The 19,027-nt window shown below is 39.1% G+C and overlaps 1 protein-coding gene across 5 annotated transcripts in view; it reads left to right on the top strand.

Moving 5' to 3' along the window:
• TRAK1 (trafficking kinesin protein 1) overlaps positions 1-19,027 on the top strand; it is a 128,747-nt gene that overhangs the window by 80,825 nt on the left and 28,895 nt on the right. For all 5 annotated transcript variants that reach the window (XM_039715239.1, XM_039715240.1, XM_039715241.1 and 2 more), the window contains 4 exons: positions 8,068-8,144; positions 11,341-11,457; positions 17,032-17,132; positions 17,929-18,037. In XM_039715239.1, the coding sequence (XP_039571173.1) occupies positions 8,068-8,144; positions 11,341-11,457; positions 17,032-17,132; positions 17,929-18,037 (404 nt within the window). The remainder of the gene's footprint in view (positions 1-8,067; positions 8,145-11,340; positions 11,458-17,031; positions 17,133-17,928; positions 18,038-19,027) is intronic.

Genomic DNA, 19,027 nt, shown 5'->3' on the forward strand with positions numbered 1-19,027 from the left:
AGAAATAATCCAAGTGTCTTATGACTTAAATTTTTAATATAAAAACTAACCCAAAAATGTTGTCATACTTCCTGGAAATAATGGGCAACTGGCCCATTTGGATGGAAATGGGAATGTACATACATTGAAAATCCTCCTGTGCACCTGCTGTATAGAGAAGGTATCTACCCTAGGGCTGCTTCCAGCCAATCTGGTAACCTTCTTCAGGGTTTCAGGTGGCAAAAGCTGAATGCCTCATTCCTGTTACTTCATGTGCTGTAAATTTTTCTCTGAAGCAGTAGTTTTATGGTAGAGAATTGTTACTTCCAAGTAAACTATTGTAAAGCTCATGCAGGGATGGTTTGAAGGAGTGTTAGGACAGAGAATGTGACGTGCTGTGAATTTACATCCTTGTTCACCTCATGGTTAACAGTTCCTGTGTCCAGAGTTCTTGGTGAATGAACCGTGCTCTTTGAATGCCATTGTATAGGATTTTCCTGTAAAAATGCCCCCACAATCAAATATCCCATCTAGTTTTCAAATTTGTGTGTCTGTAAAACAAGAAAGGCGCTGAAGAAAATACTGATAAAAAGAAAATTTAAAACTGGGGATTGGGATGGAGAGGAAGCTTATCAAGAGAGGCCAGCTGACATTTTTTTTATATTTTATTCCTGTAATTTTAGCAATTAAATTGTAACTGAAGCACACATGATGCTGTTCTTGTTCTTTCTGCTGACTTTACCTTTCATTGAGATCTAAGAGTCTGAAGCTGCTCTTGTTGATTTTGAGGGGGGAAAAGAAAAATCTGAGTTCTATCTGGGATAAATTTAGCCCTTTCTGCAGTGCTTTCATCTCAAAAGCTCAGTATGTGTTTGAAATGTCTTCTAGAGATGCCTTTTCTTCTCTACCTATGCATTCATATTGCCTACACACTCGGTGTAGCAGAGATACAGATACACAAAACCTATATATGGTATTTCTATGTATCTTTGCACGGGGGAGTGCTTGCAAAGGGTAGTATTTCTCTAGGAGAATGGGTGAGTCAATCCATTCTGTAAGTAAAGCAGATGGAAACACCAGCATGTAGCCTTTTCATCCTGAACAAAGGAAACACTTTAGCTGTATCTGGCTTTAAATCTGGTACCAGAAATGGGAAATCAGAGGATATGCTTCACTTCAACCATTTATAGTTATTGAAAAGAAGAGGAGAAAAACTGTGCAATTAAGACTCCCTAACTGTTTGGCCTATTCCATATGCAGGATGTGTATTCACTTCTTGACTGTTATTTCCATAGTAATTTTGCTGTAGTGATGTTTTTTGTTTTGTGCTGATGTTTAGATGCTGTAACCCCCCTGAGTCCTGTTTCTGGAGCCTGTCACAGAACTAACCTTATGCCTGGCAGCGTTGCAGTCAGCTCTCTTGATGAGAGTGGAAGGCACCTTTGGAATTGGCATCACTTTGGAATTGTAAAGTTGCCTGACAGCAATATGTACTTTTCATTTGATAAGTTGGCCTTGGGGTGACTGCAGTGAAACTTTGCTCAGGGATATCTGTTGGTAGTGTCTTCTCAGATTTTTTTCATGAAAGAACCTGAGCTGTGAAAGGACAACCTGTCAGCTTCCTTTGGTTAGTGGTTTGTTGAGTCAGCTGTTTCTGAAAGGGAGCTATGTTTTGATTGTTGATTTTGCAGCTGGGACAGGAAAAGACTCTTACCTACACAGGACCTATGATGGCAGCCATTTCCATTTACTAACGTAGTAGTTTAAAAGTCCTATTTATCTAAAGTACTTAGTAAGCGCAGGCAAAGAATCTGTCTCGAGTTGAATTAAAAAGAAAAAAAAAGGGGCCTTGGAATCACTATTAAAATCTTGAATCAGACAGTCCAGGGATCTGATTCTAGGGATCTGCCTTCTGGATCTGACTGAAAATGCAGAATACAATACAATGGAGACCATTCAGAGCTCTGGAATCTGTGAATACTAAAGCAAAAAAGATAGAGAGGAGCCATTCTTGGAAGCTTTGGCACAACCATTCCCTCCCAAACAGTTGGAATGGGAAAAGACCACATATTTCATAAAGGAGACAGCTGACAATGTGTAACTTACAGGCTTGTAGCTTCATTTTAGGATTTTTAAATATGTACAGTCCAGATCCTGATTTGAATCTTTCACACATTTATTAATTACATTGACTGCAGTCTAGACATTTCTTGACAAAAAATGAGTGGAAGAGAATGTCAAGACAGTAACTCAGTGGCTAGTAGTAAAAAATCCTGCAAAAAAAGGTTTAACTTTGAAGAGAAGAGCTATCCTGAGCTGTGTCTGTAAATGATATATGCATTAAGGCACTTAAGAGAATTAAGGTGTTCTCTCCAGGGACTTTTTCTTATTTTCTTAGTTTCACTTTGTGTCTGTATTTTCCAAGTTACCACGTTTGATCTATTTATGCTAAATAGAAGGATAAAAAAAGTGCCTGATGCTCTTTTAGAAATTTCTTTTAACTTGATTTTTCATTCATCACTAGAAAATTTGATGCTGTTCATGTCCTACTTAGAGGACATACTTTGAAATTATTCCCTGCCTGAGGTTTCAGGCAGAGGATTTAGCAAAGAAGTAAAAGCTGTGGTTTGCTGTTTTGTTTTTGTTTTTTGCAAACCTGTGTTTAAGTAAAAACAAAGGTTTGTATGTAAGGCTTTAATATTGGATTTGCTAAGCTATTTGAGTACCCTATGAGAGAAATGGCAGTAAACAAAAACTCCTTGAACCATAGCCTTAAACAGCAAAGATAAAATCTCTTCTTCCAGAAGAATCAGTAACTGCAGCTTAATATTAAAATATTCTTTTGCAAACGGTGCCATTGAAATTACAGAGTAAGGCCATGCTGCAGCATTTGAAGAAGACAAAACCAGAATCTATTGGATTGTCTGTTGAACTTGCTAACAGAGTTTGCATCTCTCACAACATCATGTTCTTGGAGACTCCTGCACAGAGCTTGCCCACAGTGTGACCAGCCAGTTGTGAAGCAGTTGGGGCGCTGTGACCGCTCCTTATCCCTCTAACAGGGTCACGCCACTGCTGACCTCCTCATCTGCCTTCTGGAGCAGCTGGCCTGCTCCCTGCTTGGGGAGCGCTGGGGGAGGCTGGGGGAACTGCTGGGTCTTCTGTTAGGACTTGGATTTCTAGTAAGTTGTGACTCAGAAACACATTCTTCAAGCTCTGGTGACAGTAGTATATGAAAATTTTTAAGGTCTTTAGACGGGTTTGTTCTCTTAGGGCTGTCTCAGATGTGGCAGGCAACAGCAGATCTGAAGCCTCTGCCCCAGCTTAGCTAGGGCTGTCAGAAACATCTCTGCATTGGAGGAGAAGATACAATATTTATCTTTTACTGTATAAAATCAGTAACAGCTGACAGCATACTTTGGGTATAATTTTCTTGAGTTTATTTGAAAGGTGATATACCTAATGTGGCACAGTTTCAGAATTCCACATGTGCTTGGCTCAAGCTGATGTAGTTCTCACATAACCTGTGCCAGAGCATAACTATCAGTGGCTCTGGAACTGAAACTGTAATTTTTAGTGGGTGCTTTATCATTTGAGTGTAAAAATAGCCTTTGAGGAATGAATCCATCGAGAGCTGAGGAGTCGGAGGCTGCCAGGGTCTTTGATGGCTGACGTTTGCCAAGTGGCAGCAGGGAGCGCGGCTGCTCAGTCAGATTTGCCATGTGTGTTCTGTGTGCCTCCATGTGCAACCTTCAGGATGCAATGCCCTTGCCATTGAATCTTTGATGTTTGGACAGAGCTGTGAGCAGAGAGGAGTGAGACAGAAGCTGTTTTTGAGGCAGGGCTTGTCATGACTGGGCAAGAATAGAGCAGGCCTTGCCATAGTTAAAGGCTTTGGATCGGGAACTATTATGGGATAAAAAGCACTGTCCCCTCCCACCACCTTGCCAATAACAAACATGGATGTTTAAATAGCAAGAGATCTCCTCTGTGAACTGTATGCATTTCCCCTGATGGAGTGTCTGATGAAGTAAATTTTGATAGTACGGAAATCTTCATGCATTAAGGCCTTCCCTGTTAGACTCTATAAATATACAGGTCAATATTCTCTGTCCCAAAAGTGAAACTTTACAGTGGCATGTTAGCCCTTTTATGTTTCCCAGTAGTTACAAATAGATGTGAAGAGGAGCAGTGAGAGCTGGGCTTTCCTCTTCAGCAGCTGCAGCTCTCTTTTATTTCATTAGTTTATCCTTGGTTGATAGGTCTCAAAAATGAAGAGGGAGTATGTGTCGAGGGATGCAGGGAGCAGGAGCTGAGGATACCTGTGACTGCTGGCACTGGTGGTACATGTTTTTTCCTCCTTCTATTTGAATCCTTTGTTTGGCAGGTGGTGGCTCATTGCAGAAGCTGCCAATAGTGGTATTCGTGTTCCCCTTTCCTTCTATGGCTGTCTCCTGTTCCTGCAAACATCCTTTACTCTAAGTAGCATACTTGTTGAACAGGTTACTTTCAGGGAGCAGTCCAGAAAAGTGCATGTGTTCCTTCATGTCCTGGTGCATCTTCATCTTGGGAATCAGTGCTTCATTAACTAGATGATAAGAAATAAATGCAAGGTACAGCCTTTCAGCTGTACTTACTTTGGGAAATATAGGAATGTAGTTACCAGTAAATTTGCAGGCTTTAGGATGGTATAAAGATGGTGCTAGGTACTTTAAGGCAAAGGAAATGTTTGATCTCTATAGTGTTTGTCCATTTGCAGGTTTGGCTTTAAAAAAACCCCAAATACTTTGAACTGCAAATGTGTCCCCAGTGCCATGTATTTAGTGCTGTCATGAAAATGATGTGAAGGGAGCTCTCTCTTTTCTTTGTTTCCTATTTTGGATCTGTGACATTAGCTTTAAAGCATTTATCAAAATTCGGTAAGTTTTTTAAAATTGTTCTTTCTTTCTTTGTTGTCTGTCAGCCTTCTCCATAAGCTGAGAAGTGCAAAGTATATTTGACTTGGCTGTTTGCATGCATCCATGCACTTAGACACAGTGCTATCACCCTCAAGCAAAAAACTACTGATGTGTGAGTGAGCAAAAAGAGGTCAGTAATTTGGCACTGTAGGTTTTGCATTACAAGGCACTGTCCTTCATTTGCTCTTGTTTTATCTTTACAGCAGCATTACCAGGCTCTCATACTCATCAGAAACTCCAGCAGGCTAGAAACCTACTATGCAGGATCCATTACATATGTGACGTGGGGCAGGTATTTTTCCACTGCATACTTCACTGATAACACCTCTGAATAGTTTTTCAAAATAGTCTGGTTTTTTCACTGATAGACTTTTTTGATCACTAAAGAAATAAAAACTGCTGTAGTAGGAATTGGCCAAATGTTATTTCATAGTCTGTGGAGGCTGAATAACTGGATATTTAGACATTTTTTAAGATTTTTTTTTTTTACATGGCTTCTGGATTCCACTCTCCCCTTACTTTTCACCTGCTCTTTCCCACAAGCTTTGATTTCTGAGTAATTGAAAGCAACACCTTTTTACAAGTTTGCCCTCCATCCAAAAGGAAATCCTTCCTTTTAGTGAGTAGATCTGTGTTTCCACAGTACAGTATGCAGTAGTAGTAGTAGTATGGACAGTAGTTGACTGACAGATTTTATTATATGTGGTCTACTGAAATTTAGTTCTACTTGGATGTAGAAGATGCATAAAGGAACACTTCTGCTTTGAAACCCTTTTACACTGGCACAGTAGTGTACAAAGATCTCTGTTTTGACAATCACCAACAGAACTTTGATGGAAATTTCTAGATATAAAAGCTGTTGGTGACCAGAATCTACTTTGCTACTGGTAATGTCTGTTGTTATCATGCTGTGGTATTGCCTTGCCAGGTTAAAGTTTAAATGGCAAGTTCTGTAGGAATAACCAAGGGAGTATCCACACAATCAACCTTTATCACTCTCCCAGCTGAGTGACTTTATTCTGTCTGTGGGAACACCATCCTTTATCAGCCTGGCTGTTAGGAAGGTTATACATTTACTTGAATCAGGATGGTATGAGGTTGCCACAGTCCTGCTCATTGGTAATTGTTAGTGCTAGGTACAGAATTTAAATGAGCTTGCTAATGACAATGTCAAATATTATTTTATAGTAGTGATGGAATGTTGTAACCAGGGTAACTATTTAGTTTGTGGTTGTATTGGAAACCTGCTGGCGTCAGGGTTTCTGATAGAAGTTTTATGGCATGACTTATGAACTTAATATATTTAAAAGAAAATTGAGTTTATGGTGATGTCAGTTTGTGTGTATGTATGAGTAGTCTTCTGGACATTGTACTTTCTGTTTTTATGTGAAGTTTTTATGGAAAACTTCTGTTGAACCCCTTTCTGCAAGTTACTGCATTTTTTTTCCTGTGGAATCCTTATTAGTGTGCTTTTGGGTAATACAGTTTATAGTTGGCAGATATACTATGTTTTTACTTCTAGTTTACTTCTGTGGTAGAGTTATTCTTTCTATTGATATGTCATGTTTGTCAGGTTATTACTTCAACACATAAACTTTTTACTGTTACCACTTTCAGACTTACTATTTGGATAAATGCAATTATATTTTGAATACTTTTGTATAGCATTCTTTGGAGTTCACTGGCATTACTCATGTCAATAAATATTGTAAATGTTTTTAGGATGTGATCTGCAAAAGTAGAATTAGAGAAATGGGAAAATAAATTAAGAAATTGAATTTCTTGCCATAATTTAAGCAATTTTCTAGGTTTAGGTATCCTCCAACATTTCAAGAGATATCTAAGTAATATTGCATTTAATGTATTACCAATGTGCCATAGTGGTGATCGGCTGTATATTTATATATACGCAGATTGTGTATTTATTAATTAGGTAGTGTTGTTTCCTTAGTGTGACAAACTGCTAATTTTACTGTACAGTTCTGCTTTTTTTTTCTCCTCAGTATATAAATCCTATTAGGCCTGATCTGTCTCTTCCCCCGCCTTAGTGTGCACTAGGACAACATTAGCTTATCTGCCAGACGGAGCCTTAAGTGACATTGCCAAGGGTAAATCCCCTGAAGAGCAGCTCAGGCTACAGCAGCCTGATAACTCATAGTCCGTGTGATCCACTGAATTTCATTAACAGTCCTTTTTTCCAGAATTACAGGCTTTGAGGAAAAAGTGTAGTTGGGAAAAAAAATAGAAGGGTAGAGCAGAAAGTGCTGCTGTTTGCTGTGGCTGTTGGTGAATTTTTTTGAAAACTTGTTGACTTCTAGATAAGTCAGTGTAGCTTCTTGAAGGATCACCTATGGTGGTAGACTGAACTTGTGCACACTTTCTTCAGTCTGACAAAACTGCTGGTTCCACCTTAATGATCAACAATCTCAACCAGTCTAAGTAAATATTTGTTATGGGTGATACTGTGGTCACTGTGGTGTGGCTGGGTATTACAAAAGCCATTTCTTATTTTGTGTGCATACTTTGCTGTCTTGTACCATAAAACCCAGTCCTTATCAACTTAAGATGACATAGTTGCTTTCGGATGAACAGTGCCCCTTAGAGTATCAGAGTTGCTTATTCATGGAGTAATGCTACTGCATGTCATACAATGAGTAGGTGACATGATGGAATCCTAATTATGTATCTAAGAACATCTGTTTTGACTTCCAGATTATTTTTTAATAAACTCAAGATATTGTTCTTCAGAGAAAAAAGTTTTAACATTTTAAATTTGTTCTGCTGCTGACAAAAGCAAGTGCTTATTACAAGACAAGCATTTGTATTACCAGTATCACATGAATCTTGGATTTTTTTGAGGGCAGGTTTGAGGGGGGGGCTGTTGAGTTTTATTTATTTGTTGTTTTGTTTATTTTCAATTTTTAGCTCTTGATGTGCTCATCCAAAAGTTGACATAAGCAGTGTTTTAGATGAAAACTTACGCACATCTAAACTTTAAAAGATATTTCTTGCTATGGATGGCGGTTGAACTTCAGTGATCCTTGTTTGTGTCTTCCAGCTCAGAACATTCTGTGATCCTCCCCCAATAGTACTCCCTATCTGATTAATATTTTGCTTTATTTCTTTGCAGTTTTATGTGCTGAAAGAGTGGGCCAGATGACTAAAACATACAATGACATAGATGCTGTAACACGTCTTCTTGAAGAGGCAAGTACTACATCTGTTTAAGGACCTGTACACAGTGTGACAAAGTAGTACTGAAATTATGTGGTACCACTAATTGTGCTAGATTATCCTTCAGTGTGGAAGAATAAGGGCTATAAAGTGTATGTACACTTTATCTCACTGGTAAGCTAAATATTATTTCTAAATAAAGATAATTTGTTTACCTCAGTCAAATGGATTCATTACTTCTGGTTATTTTTCAGTTGAGGCCATGTGACTTGTTCTTGGCCAAATGTTTGCCCTAATGAAGGAGAAGGAGGAGGAGGAATCATCTTAACATGACACATATTTTACAGTACATGTAAAACTGAGAGTATCATTATTGATGGAAAGATTCTCTTCAGAAAATAATAAAAAAAAGCTCACAGACTTGTTTTCATAATAATTTGTTCAGATAATTTCTTTCCAGAGAAGTACATAGACACAAAATTAGAAAATACCTAGTACTCCGTTTGCCTTCTTTCCCTTATGCTTGGTTGATTTGGTTGTTGTTTGTGGGGTTTTTATACCATTATTATGAAAATTGTTATTCTTGTAATCCTTAGCACTCAAGAAATGTCAAAAAGCAGCTGTCATTGTACTATGCTTACGTTCAGTAAAAATAATGATAAATTGTTGGACTAAAATCAGCTATTTTTCTGCAGTAAACTTGAGCAGTGATTTTCTGAAGAATGCTTATGAGTAATTCTTTAGGTGAAAACTGTTACAATTGGCTCATGGCTGACTGCAATTTAATCCTTTATACTCAATTGCTTGCTTATTTTAATAGCAATGCCAAAAATTGTGTATTTCTAGCAAATTGAATGGTCTGTTATTCCTCTAATTCTGCAAGAAAACAAGCATTGGAATGAATATTTACATCTCCCACCTATTCTGGATACCCCTCAATGCAGTACAGTCTTACATTTTCTGCTTTGAGCCAAACCCATTCAAACACCTCTGTACAAATTACCTGTTAAAACTGATGTGCTACCCAAAAGACGAATTCTGGAATAATTCATCCCCTTGTAGTAACAGTCTGTTAACTTGTTTGTGCTCTGTTCCCTTTGCCTTGTTTGGCTGAGATTTACTGCATTTGGTCTCCTTCTAGTAATGATGTTGTCCTCCTAGTAATAATTTTGCCAAACTGTTTCCTCCCCTGAGTCCCTGTAGCCAAATGTCTATAGATCCAGGCATCACACTCACAGGAGCAATGGTTGAAGGACTTGCTAAGCCACTGTTTTAAAGCTTCTTGTGTACTTTCCTATCTGGATGTTTGGAAAGGAAAAATAAGGGACAGTACAACATGTCAAACTTTATTAAAACAAATACTTCCAGTGAGCCTTTTTGTTTTGTTTGACCATCATTTCCAGTGAAATTACTCTGTTCATGGCAATAGGTGCAGTTACAGCACCTTTCTTTGTTCTCCATATGGTGGTGATCATAAGAGATTATGGCCATTTGCAGAATTTAACTCCTTCTGTTGCTTTCACACATACAAGTGAGAGAAAAAACAAAAGCTACCCCTTGTCTGTCCTTCATGTTTGCAAGCTTCAGGTGCTTGCATTGCAATGTTGAAAGGTGCTTAATTTGGGAAGATAGGAAAGAGAAGATCTTGGAACAGCATGTGTGCAGATATTTCAGAAGTCTGTGCCTGTAGCCCTGAAACTAAGGAAAGGACATGGCAGCAGGCCTGCCTGGGTATGTGGTAAAAATTGGAGCAGATTTCTTAATGAATCTGCTTTTTCATCTTTTTCTAATAGTAGTGTAAATGTGTCTTGCTTCTCATATTGCTGTAATAAATTGGTTCCTTGTCATTGTGTTAGTAAGAGACCTGTCCCCAAACTGAAATTTAGAGCTGAATTGCTAAAAATTGGGTAGGAAGGCTGGGAAGATTATTTGAAGAGCCTGGACATAGACTTACATTCCTCAAATTGGAAGTTAAAAAACATTGCTGCTAGATAGCTCCTCCTCTGTAGAATCAAAACTGCAGCAATATATTTTTTCCACTCAGTATTTATGAAGTGAGCCAAATTAGGGAACAGTAAGTTGGCTTAAATTATATCCAAATATATTTTGGATAACTTCATGGCATCTATTGTTCTGAAAGATTGTACGTAAGATTACATAAAGATTTTATGGCTTGATAATGGCAGTAGCTTTCAATGCAAATATAAGTCTGACCTTCAGAAACCATTTGGAAAATGCTATTTGCAGATACAGCATTGATCAGTCACCTCTCTTTTTATTTACTGGTTATTATATAACTTTATTTTCCATTATGAAAGCCACTTCATTCAAATTCATTGACTTCAAATCCATGTGAACAGTAGCTGTACGTTTTGTAGGCTTTGTCATGAACATATGCATGACATAAGGTAACATTTAGTCATAAAATCTGGGTGGTTGTCAGGGGCAGTAAGTAAGCTCCAAACAGTATTTTCAGTGACAGGGAGAAAATTCTTCCTCAAATGGTGTTGAACTAAGGGTACATTAGGGAGTTAACCACAGCACCATTTTACCATTATTTAAAAAATCTAGTAGTTAAATAAGAAAATGATAAATAGAAATGCTTAATTAACAGCACAAAATTTTATGCAGTTTATCATCCTCTCCCAAGCAGAGTACAGTCCCATGTACCAGCTTCTGCAAGGCTGAGATATCCTTATGTACATCATCAGGATAAGCTTCTAGTTTTTATTGGTACCTGTGGTGAATTGTCAAGATAGGTGATTTCCAGTACTGTACTCATAGAGGAGGGGGAGGAAGAGGCCAAACATGACACGAGAGTAACCACTTAATGTAGTTCGGGGCATCTGCAAAAAGGAAAGAGTTAGGATTTATTTTTGTACAAAAGCAATGATGGTTGGCATGCACAAAAATACGAGCTGAGTGTTCATTGCGGTGGAACTGGCTTCTACTCCTGCGTAGCTCATTGCCTGTTATTTGTAGGTGGAGCAAGTGGAAACTGAAGAATGCTTTGAGAGAGGGTCAGTCATTTCTGAATAATGCTGTTATAAGATATGCAAGAGTAGAAAAGGAAAATCAGCAAAAACCCCTGAACAAATAAACCCTCATGGAAGGAAATAGTCCTTTTATTGTTATTCATCCCTTTCAAGGCAATTTTACCCTCCCTCTGATCCCTTGGTGATTAAAAAATATAAATTGAAATTGGCTTTCTGTTCTTAATGCTTCACAGAAAGAACGGGACTTAGAATTAGCTGCTCGGATTGGCCAGTCGCTGCTAAAGAAGAATAAATCACTGACAGAAAGAAATGATTTCCTGGAGGAGCAAGTAGAACACATCAGAGAAGAGGTAAGATTTTTATGCCTGAATGCTGTAAATGCAGGTGTGCTTCACTTTGTCCATACATTTGGTTGTGGGCAACCTGTTCCGATGCCTGACCACACTCTCTGCTAAAAATGTCTTCCTTATATCTAGTCTAAATCTGCTCTCCTCTGGTTTAAAACCACTACCCTTTATCCTATCACAACAGACCCTGCTAAAAAGTCTGTTCCCATCTTCCTTATAAACCCTCTTTAAAGTACTGAAAGGCAGCAATACAGTCTCCCTAGAGCATTACCTTCTCCATGCTGAGCAATCCCAACTCAGCCTTCCCTTATAGGAGAAGGAGTATTTTTGTGATCTTCCTCTGGACCTGCTTGAACAGGTCCATGTCTGTCTTGTCCTGAGGACTCCAGAGCTGGGTGCTCTCCAGAGAACAGTTGAGGAGGAGAATCACCTCCCTCACGCTTGTTTTGATGCAGCCCAGGGTATGGTTGGCTTTCTGGGCTGGGAGTGCACACATTGGTGTGATCAACAAAACACACAGAAAGCTTATATCATTTCAAGTAGCACCTGTGCTTTAAAAGAGGTCTTTAGCTGTAAGCACAACTGTCCCTAAACTCCAGCTTAATAAATGAGCTAGGAGCCAATGTTGTTTCTCCTGTTCTGAGGCAGTGTTCTTGCTTTTTGAATCTCACCCATACGTGGTTTTGAGCAAGACAGAGAGCAAGAGAACAATGAACGACAGTGGAGTAAAAACTTTTAAAATGGTTCATAAATAACTCTGCTCAGGGGTGTGAGATGTGGTATTATGAACATCTCACATAAAGGATAAAGTGCAGATGGAGTGATCAGTGATGTGTGATAAATCATGGTGGAGCACACACAGTGAAATAATATCCTTTGATGTGGCCCACACTTTTTGGCATGGAAAAATAGTTCTGTTCTCTCCCAAAGGAGTGCTGCTGCTTGCTGCCCAAGTCCCATCATGAGGCAGACCAATTTATTTGTGTATTGGTCAGTATGACATGTACTGGATATGTGCAAGGTGATTGAGCAGGACTGTGCATTCATATCATCCATCCAGAGTGAAAAATTTGGTTAAGGAGGGTGGAGGACAGGGACAGGCTGCCTCTGTCCACGTCTATTTTTATTTAGTGGGATTGAGGAGCAGCATTAGGAAACGTGCCACCAAAAATAAGCCTCTTACCAGGTGGCTTGATATGTTGGGCCATATGTTCTGTCAACACCCCTCTTTCACACTGTTATTTTGATTCCTTCAGAAACTGATGCTTTTGAGGCAGAGCTCATCAGACTTTAAAGTCATGACACTTTTGTGTGTTGAAAATCTGCCTTTAATAGGTTGCAGATTTTCTATTAAAACTGAATTTTGAATGTTTGAACAGAACAGTAACTAAGACAACTGTCTTTAAGGGCAAAAGGTAAGAGAAACAAAATTAATTGATACTTCTAAAGTTCTGTAAAAATTGCCTAAAAATGGTTTGTCTGGGAGATATGTGTTTTCTGTAATACAGGGACAAATTATTTCTGATGTGTGGTGTAAAATTAAGGTTTTATTGGTATATGTATAATGGCATGAATAATTTAGCTTTATATCTCTTTGACCTTTGTCATGACAAAACCTTCTGTCTATCCCATTAAGCAGACTGAGTTTTGTGCTGGTAACATGCCACGTTGATAGATACACGTTGAAGTTATAAAGACCTGTGCAAAGTGCATCGGATTCTTGGGTTTGTCTTTTGAGTTTCTGTTGTTAGGCACTGCTAAGTTTAAGAAGGGGCTGTGGTCATGTTCAGTAAAAACTATTGTAACTGAGATTTTTTGCTGTACTAGAGAACAAAAGGCTGAGTGGACTGAAGCAAGCCCTTTAGTGTGTGCACAGACACTTCAGTCTCAGCTTGCTGTTTCACTATTATGTTCTAGAGGCATAAACATTATACTGAGGAAACATTAATTGTGAAATATTTTGCTTTACAGAAATGGGTGTCTGCTTTTTCAGTAGCAGAGTGTAGTTCCCAGGTACAGTGTGTCTATCTGCTGTTCAGTAAGAATGCTGCAGCTCCATGTTCCTTTTCTCTGGGGTAGTGCTGCCTATACTTTGGTATTGTCTCCTTTGACATTAGAGCTCAATATCAAAGAAATGTTGATCTGTAATGTATCAAAGAAATGTTGAACTGTAAATCTGCACAATGTGAACTATATTCAGAATGGAATAGCTCACTAATCTTTCTAAATTTCCCAGTTTCTGCTTCTTTTTCCTCTCCATATTTTGTCCTATATTTCTGAAGCTAAAATGGCAGAATTTCCAATGCAGTGTCAGTCCTCAAATAAGACCACCTCTAACCTGTGTTAACTTCTGGGTAATACAGCCCTCTAGACCTGTTATTCGAGTTCCAGGTCACCTGTCATAGTTTGTGTTTTGATGATAACAGGTTTCAAAGTCCAGGTTTGATTTTGTTCTGTGTAAAGTGAGACGAAAAGAAAAAGTTGAATTATGATCTGGAATGGTGGCTTTAAAAAGGGAACATTGCTCTTGGTCTATTAAGAGTAGAAAGTCATGTTGGAAAGACAGAAATGCTCTTTGACTTGGTACTTGTATGCGAGCTGTTTACATATGATGTAACAGTGTGCCTTCCTTTTGAGTAATTCTAACCTGTTAAGCACTTAGCTGTTGTCAGGAAAAGCAAATCACTCTACTCTTGAAACAGTTGTTCATGATTCAGTAAAGATTGATCCTGTGAATTAAGTCCCAAGTCTTTCAACTGTTGTCCTCTGTGTGAGGATGCTTTTATTTTCTACTGAAATTATTTTAAGATAGGTACATCTATTTCATCAGTTAGTTCTGAAGCTGAGTAAAGCTGTCAGGCCAGCAGAGGCAATTAAAAGCCTGAAGAGATGAGTTATCACCATGCTTGGTTCGTGGGATGTCAGGGGCCTTGTTCCATGCACAGTCCCTATTGCTTGTTAACAATACCAAGATTGTGCAATAGCAATGGGGCAGAATTAGCTCTGGAGGGCACATGTGGCAGTGGCTTGTGAAAATGTAGAAGAGGCTATTTCTGTTCATAAAAGAAGTCCAGTGTTTTGCAGTATGAAAATGTGTACTGGGTCTGTCTGGGATGCCGATAATATTTGTCACCAGACTGCCTGTTCCTGTGGTTTGGATTTGGGATAAATCAGTGTTGATAATAATGTTTTGGCTATTGCAGAGCAATGCTTGCACAGCACCCACCAGGCTCTTTTCTTTTTCCTTCATGCCCCTCTCAGCCTCCCCAGCCTTTTTTTTTCTTCCCCTAATCACTCTGTCCACCATCTGCACAAGATTCTGGGAAGCTGACCCAAACTGACCAAAGGGATTGTTCTATACCATATGTTGTTATGTTCAACAATAGAAGGTCAGGGAAAGGAGGAAGAATCTGGGACATTCATGGTTATGGTGTTTGTCTTCACAAGTGACAGTTCTGTGTGCCAAGGTCCCACTTTCCAGTAAGTCACTGAACATGCACCTGTTGATAGAAAACAGTGAATAAATTCTTTCTTTTACTTTGCTTGCATGGGAAGTTTTGCTTCACTTATTAAACTCTCTCAGCAAGAAGTTTTTCTTGCTCTTGAGCTTCTGAGTCTCTTCTTCATCCTATGGGGATTGTGGGGCAGATTCTGCCCAGCAGGTGGGTGCTTAGCTGCTCACCAAGTTAACACACCACAAAATGCTGCATCAAAGGGAGGTGTTGCTGGAAGTTACTGTAGTGAGTGTTTCACAGCTTCACAACCTGCTCGAGATTGGAAGTGAGCTCTGGAGCTCATCTTGTCCAAATCCGCTTCTCAAGCAGGACCCCCTACAGTCCGTTGCTGAGGACCATGTCCAGATGGTGTTTGACTATTTCCAAGGATGCAGACCCTGCAAGCTCTCTGGGCAACCTGTGCCAGTGCTCAGTCACCCTCACAATTAAAAAGTTGCACCTGATGTTTAAGAGGAACCGCCCATGTTTCAGTTTAAGCCCATTGTTTCAGGTCCCGTTCCATTAAAAGATCAACCCTTCTGACTTTTCACGCTCTTTTGGAGGTTTGGAATGCTCAGAAATGGCAGTAAAAATAGTATCCTCAGTCTTTTTAATTCACAGGAAAAAAAAAAACAGTAGCAAGAGCTGGAAATGATCTAGTGTCCACCCACAGACAGCATCTGAATTCTTGCTTCTTAAAGAGGCTGAGTTATAATGTGCTGGAGGGAAGTAAATCATTATTTTTAGTTCAGCATTTTTGCTCTTCCTGAAATGGAGAAAGCGAGCCTTCAAAAATTAATGCATAAATTTTGTTTAATAGTTTTCTAAAATATGGTTGGATGGGGATGGTTTTTTTTCTCCTTGCTATTTAGAACCCATGTCTCAGGAGGACTTGGTGCCTTAGCACTTCTCATTATGCAGAACAGTCTTAGTTAAGTAAATGACCTTGTTTGCTACAAATTCTGAACAATTCAAGTGCCTTTTTGGATTGCATCTGCTCTTTTGTTCGATGAAAATGGAGTTCAAATCTATGTAATTGATATTCTCTGGCTTTTTTCCTAATAATAACTACAAAGAAAAGTATGCTTACAATATGAAAAGCAGAAGCTTATTAGAAACATGCTGTGCATTTTTTACATGGTAAAGTGCAAACTTAGGGCCAAGTCTTGCAGTGCAAGTGGAAGGGAATGGATGTGTCTGATCAGTTATGCTGTCTGTAGTTGTGTAAGGCAAATAAAAGTAATCTCCTGCTGCTGGCATCTTAAACCACAGCTGTGAAGTGGTGTACATGCTACTGTCTAATTGGGCTTTTAACTCTTTTCTTGGAGAATAGCAATATAAAGTAACAAAGATTACATTTGTAGAGCTCACAATTACAAGGATTCTTAATCACCCACTTTTGATGTTTCATTCATTTTTGATGTATGCTTATACTAAGTATGGGAATCCCACAAACTACTTTACTGTATCCAAAAGAACCCGGAAACTGCAACCTTCACTGTTGGAACAGCCTCAGAACAGCAGCCACCCACTGTGTGGTGGTGTTCTGCAGCTCTTGAGTCACAATTGTAACCTCACTACACAAGCATTTCAGTAATTTTATGTAAAGCCTCTTGGAGAAGAAGAAATGTCAGCATCTGAGGCCTGCAAGGTCAGCATCCAAGGCAGAAGGAGACAGTCATCACACAAAATGGATAAATCCAATGTTTGGCTTGATTGTGCCACATTAATTTCTTGCTGTATCATTGCAATATATCCATTACCGTGCATGTGAATCTAGACTAATGCAACAGTAAGTCAGGATTGCTCATCTTAAAGAAAGTAAAAAAGAAACATGTCCAATAGCAGTGAATAATTGCATATTTGGACCAGTAAAAAATAATTTAGTGGCTACTTTAAAAGGTACATTTCCCCTTCTTTCTAAGAAATAAAAGAAATTGTTATGGTCTGTTTCAGTCTTGGACTCTTGATTTAGTTCAAGATGATGTCTGGATGGTGAATAACAGGCTGATTTGTGGTGAGTTTGCTTAAAAATGTGTCTGGAAAGTCAGCTTACTGATCTTCGAGCTCTTTCTTTGTGTAGGTTTCTCAGCTGCGGCATGAGCTGTCCATGAAAGATGAACTGCTCCAGTTCTATACCAGTGCTGCTGAAGAAAGCGAACCAGAGTCCGTCTGTTCCACCCCGTAAGTCAATCAATCTGCAGCGTTGAACTATCATCTGTTGGATGATTTCATCACTTTGAAAAGTGGTAAAATTGCCCCTGTATTGGCTGGAACTATTAACGGGACTCAGAACTTGGTGCAAGGTCCAGCTGGAAGGACTTGCACTAAGCCAGCTGGCTATCCAGGTGCCTGCAGGAGCCAGGAGGGGAGAGTACATGGGGAGGCTGCTGGCACGATGCTGCAACTTTCAGAGGAACTGGGTCACTCTTGTGGTGGGGCAGCCGTGGGTGGCACTGACAGCAGCCCAGTACACCACACACATTTGCATGTGCTAGGACACGCTACATGACTGACCTTTGTGCTTAAAGGACCTCTGAAGGCACTGTGGAAAAATTCCAAGCCAAGGGAAAGAAATAAAGCGTGGCTTACAGTGTGGGTTCCAGGCAGCTAGCTGGCTGAACAGCATTGCAGGCTCTGAGGGGCTGTCTGCCCTTGCAGAGTTATTGCTGCATTCTGTGCATGTGCAGCATTAATCAGGAGCTATTGGATTGCTTGCTCCCTGTAGTAACATGGTTTATTTTCTCATAGCCTTGGCTGAACAACTTTTCCATAGGAAATGTGCAGAATAATAAATAAAAATTTTAAATGTTCTTTTGAAATTCACTGCAAATTTATTGCTGCTCAAAAGTACTGGCATGAATAAGCTGCATTTCATGTGGCTCTGTTTGCTTTTGAGACCTGTGTTCAGTCTGTGCTTCTGTAAGATTTGCCATAATATATGTAAAATTTATTTAAAATTGTTGCTCTTTCTTACAAGGCTGAAGAGGAATGAATCTTCTTCCTCCGTCCAGAACTACTTTCATTTGGACTCTCTTCAAAAGAAACTCAAGGACCTGGAAGAGGAAAATGTTGTGCTTAGATCTGAGGTGAAATTGCTCCCTTTGTTTTGCTTGATATAGTTGTTCATCTAAATGCCAGAACACAGGTGTTGAGAAGCTTGTATTTAAAGCTGAGAGTCTAACTAAGAGTATAATTCCATATATAACAGATCTCTCTGTGATTGTTTAATCACAATCCTTTATCCTTTTAAATGAAGGAAAGGCTGAAATGTGGAAGCTACATAGAATCACAGAATTGTTTAGGTTGGAAAAGAGCTCTAAGGTCATTGAGGCCAGCCTTTGACCTTATCAACTAGACCAGAGCCCTGAGTGCCATGTCCATTCCTTTCTTGAACACCTCCTAGGGCAGTGACTCCAGCCCATTCCAATGTCCTATCACCTTTTCTGTGAAGAAATTCTTCCCAAATGAAGCTACATGCAAAGCAGTGTTTGTGCAGTAAGAATGTGCAGGAGCATGGGCAGATTTTGGAGTCCAGTATTGCCCTTTGAAACAGGTTTTAAAGTGCTGACCTGGCAGATAAGTGTGACTTGAGCTGCAGATCTCAAGTTTGTAGGCTGGCATGGTCTCTGATACCAATTCAGTGTTTGTCAGAATGCAAATTTCTAGCCTAAATTTGCATTACATTTCTTCATTTTGTGTTTCAAGTCAAGGCAGTTAAACTGAATGTGCTTTTCTTCTCTTTATATCTTATGATATTCTGTTTGTTTCACAGATGACACAGTTTTTTAAAGTTTAATAATTGAATATGAAGTGAATAGTTTTATATTTTCAATCCAACTTTTAAACCCTGGGAGCATGTTACCACTTTGCAAACGTGTAGTAGGAGAGATACTTTTGGTCTAAGAGTGAATACATGAAAACAGAATTTTACTACTATTTTCCATTGCAAATGTAGGGTCCATTGTAAATAGGTAGTGTCTCATCTTTGCATGAGACACCACGTAATGGAGACTGCTGTGCTCTTAACTGAGAAGGTACATAAAGAAGATGAGCAATAGATGGTCTGAGAATAATGA

The sequence above is a fragment of the Passer montanus genome, unplaced genomic scaffold (assembly GCF_014805655.1).
Source record: "Passer montanus isolate IOZ18808 unplaced genomic scaffold, ASM1480565v1 scaffold32, whole genome shotgun sequence".
Lineage (NCBI taxonomy): Eukaryota > Metazoa > Chordata > Aves > Passeriformes > Passeridae > Passer > Passer montanus.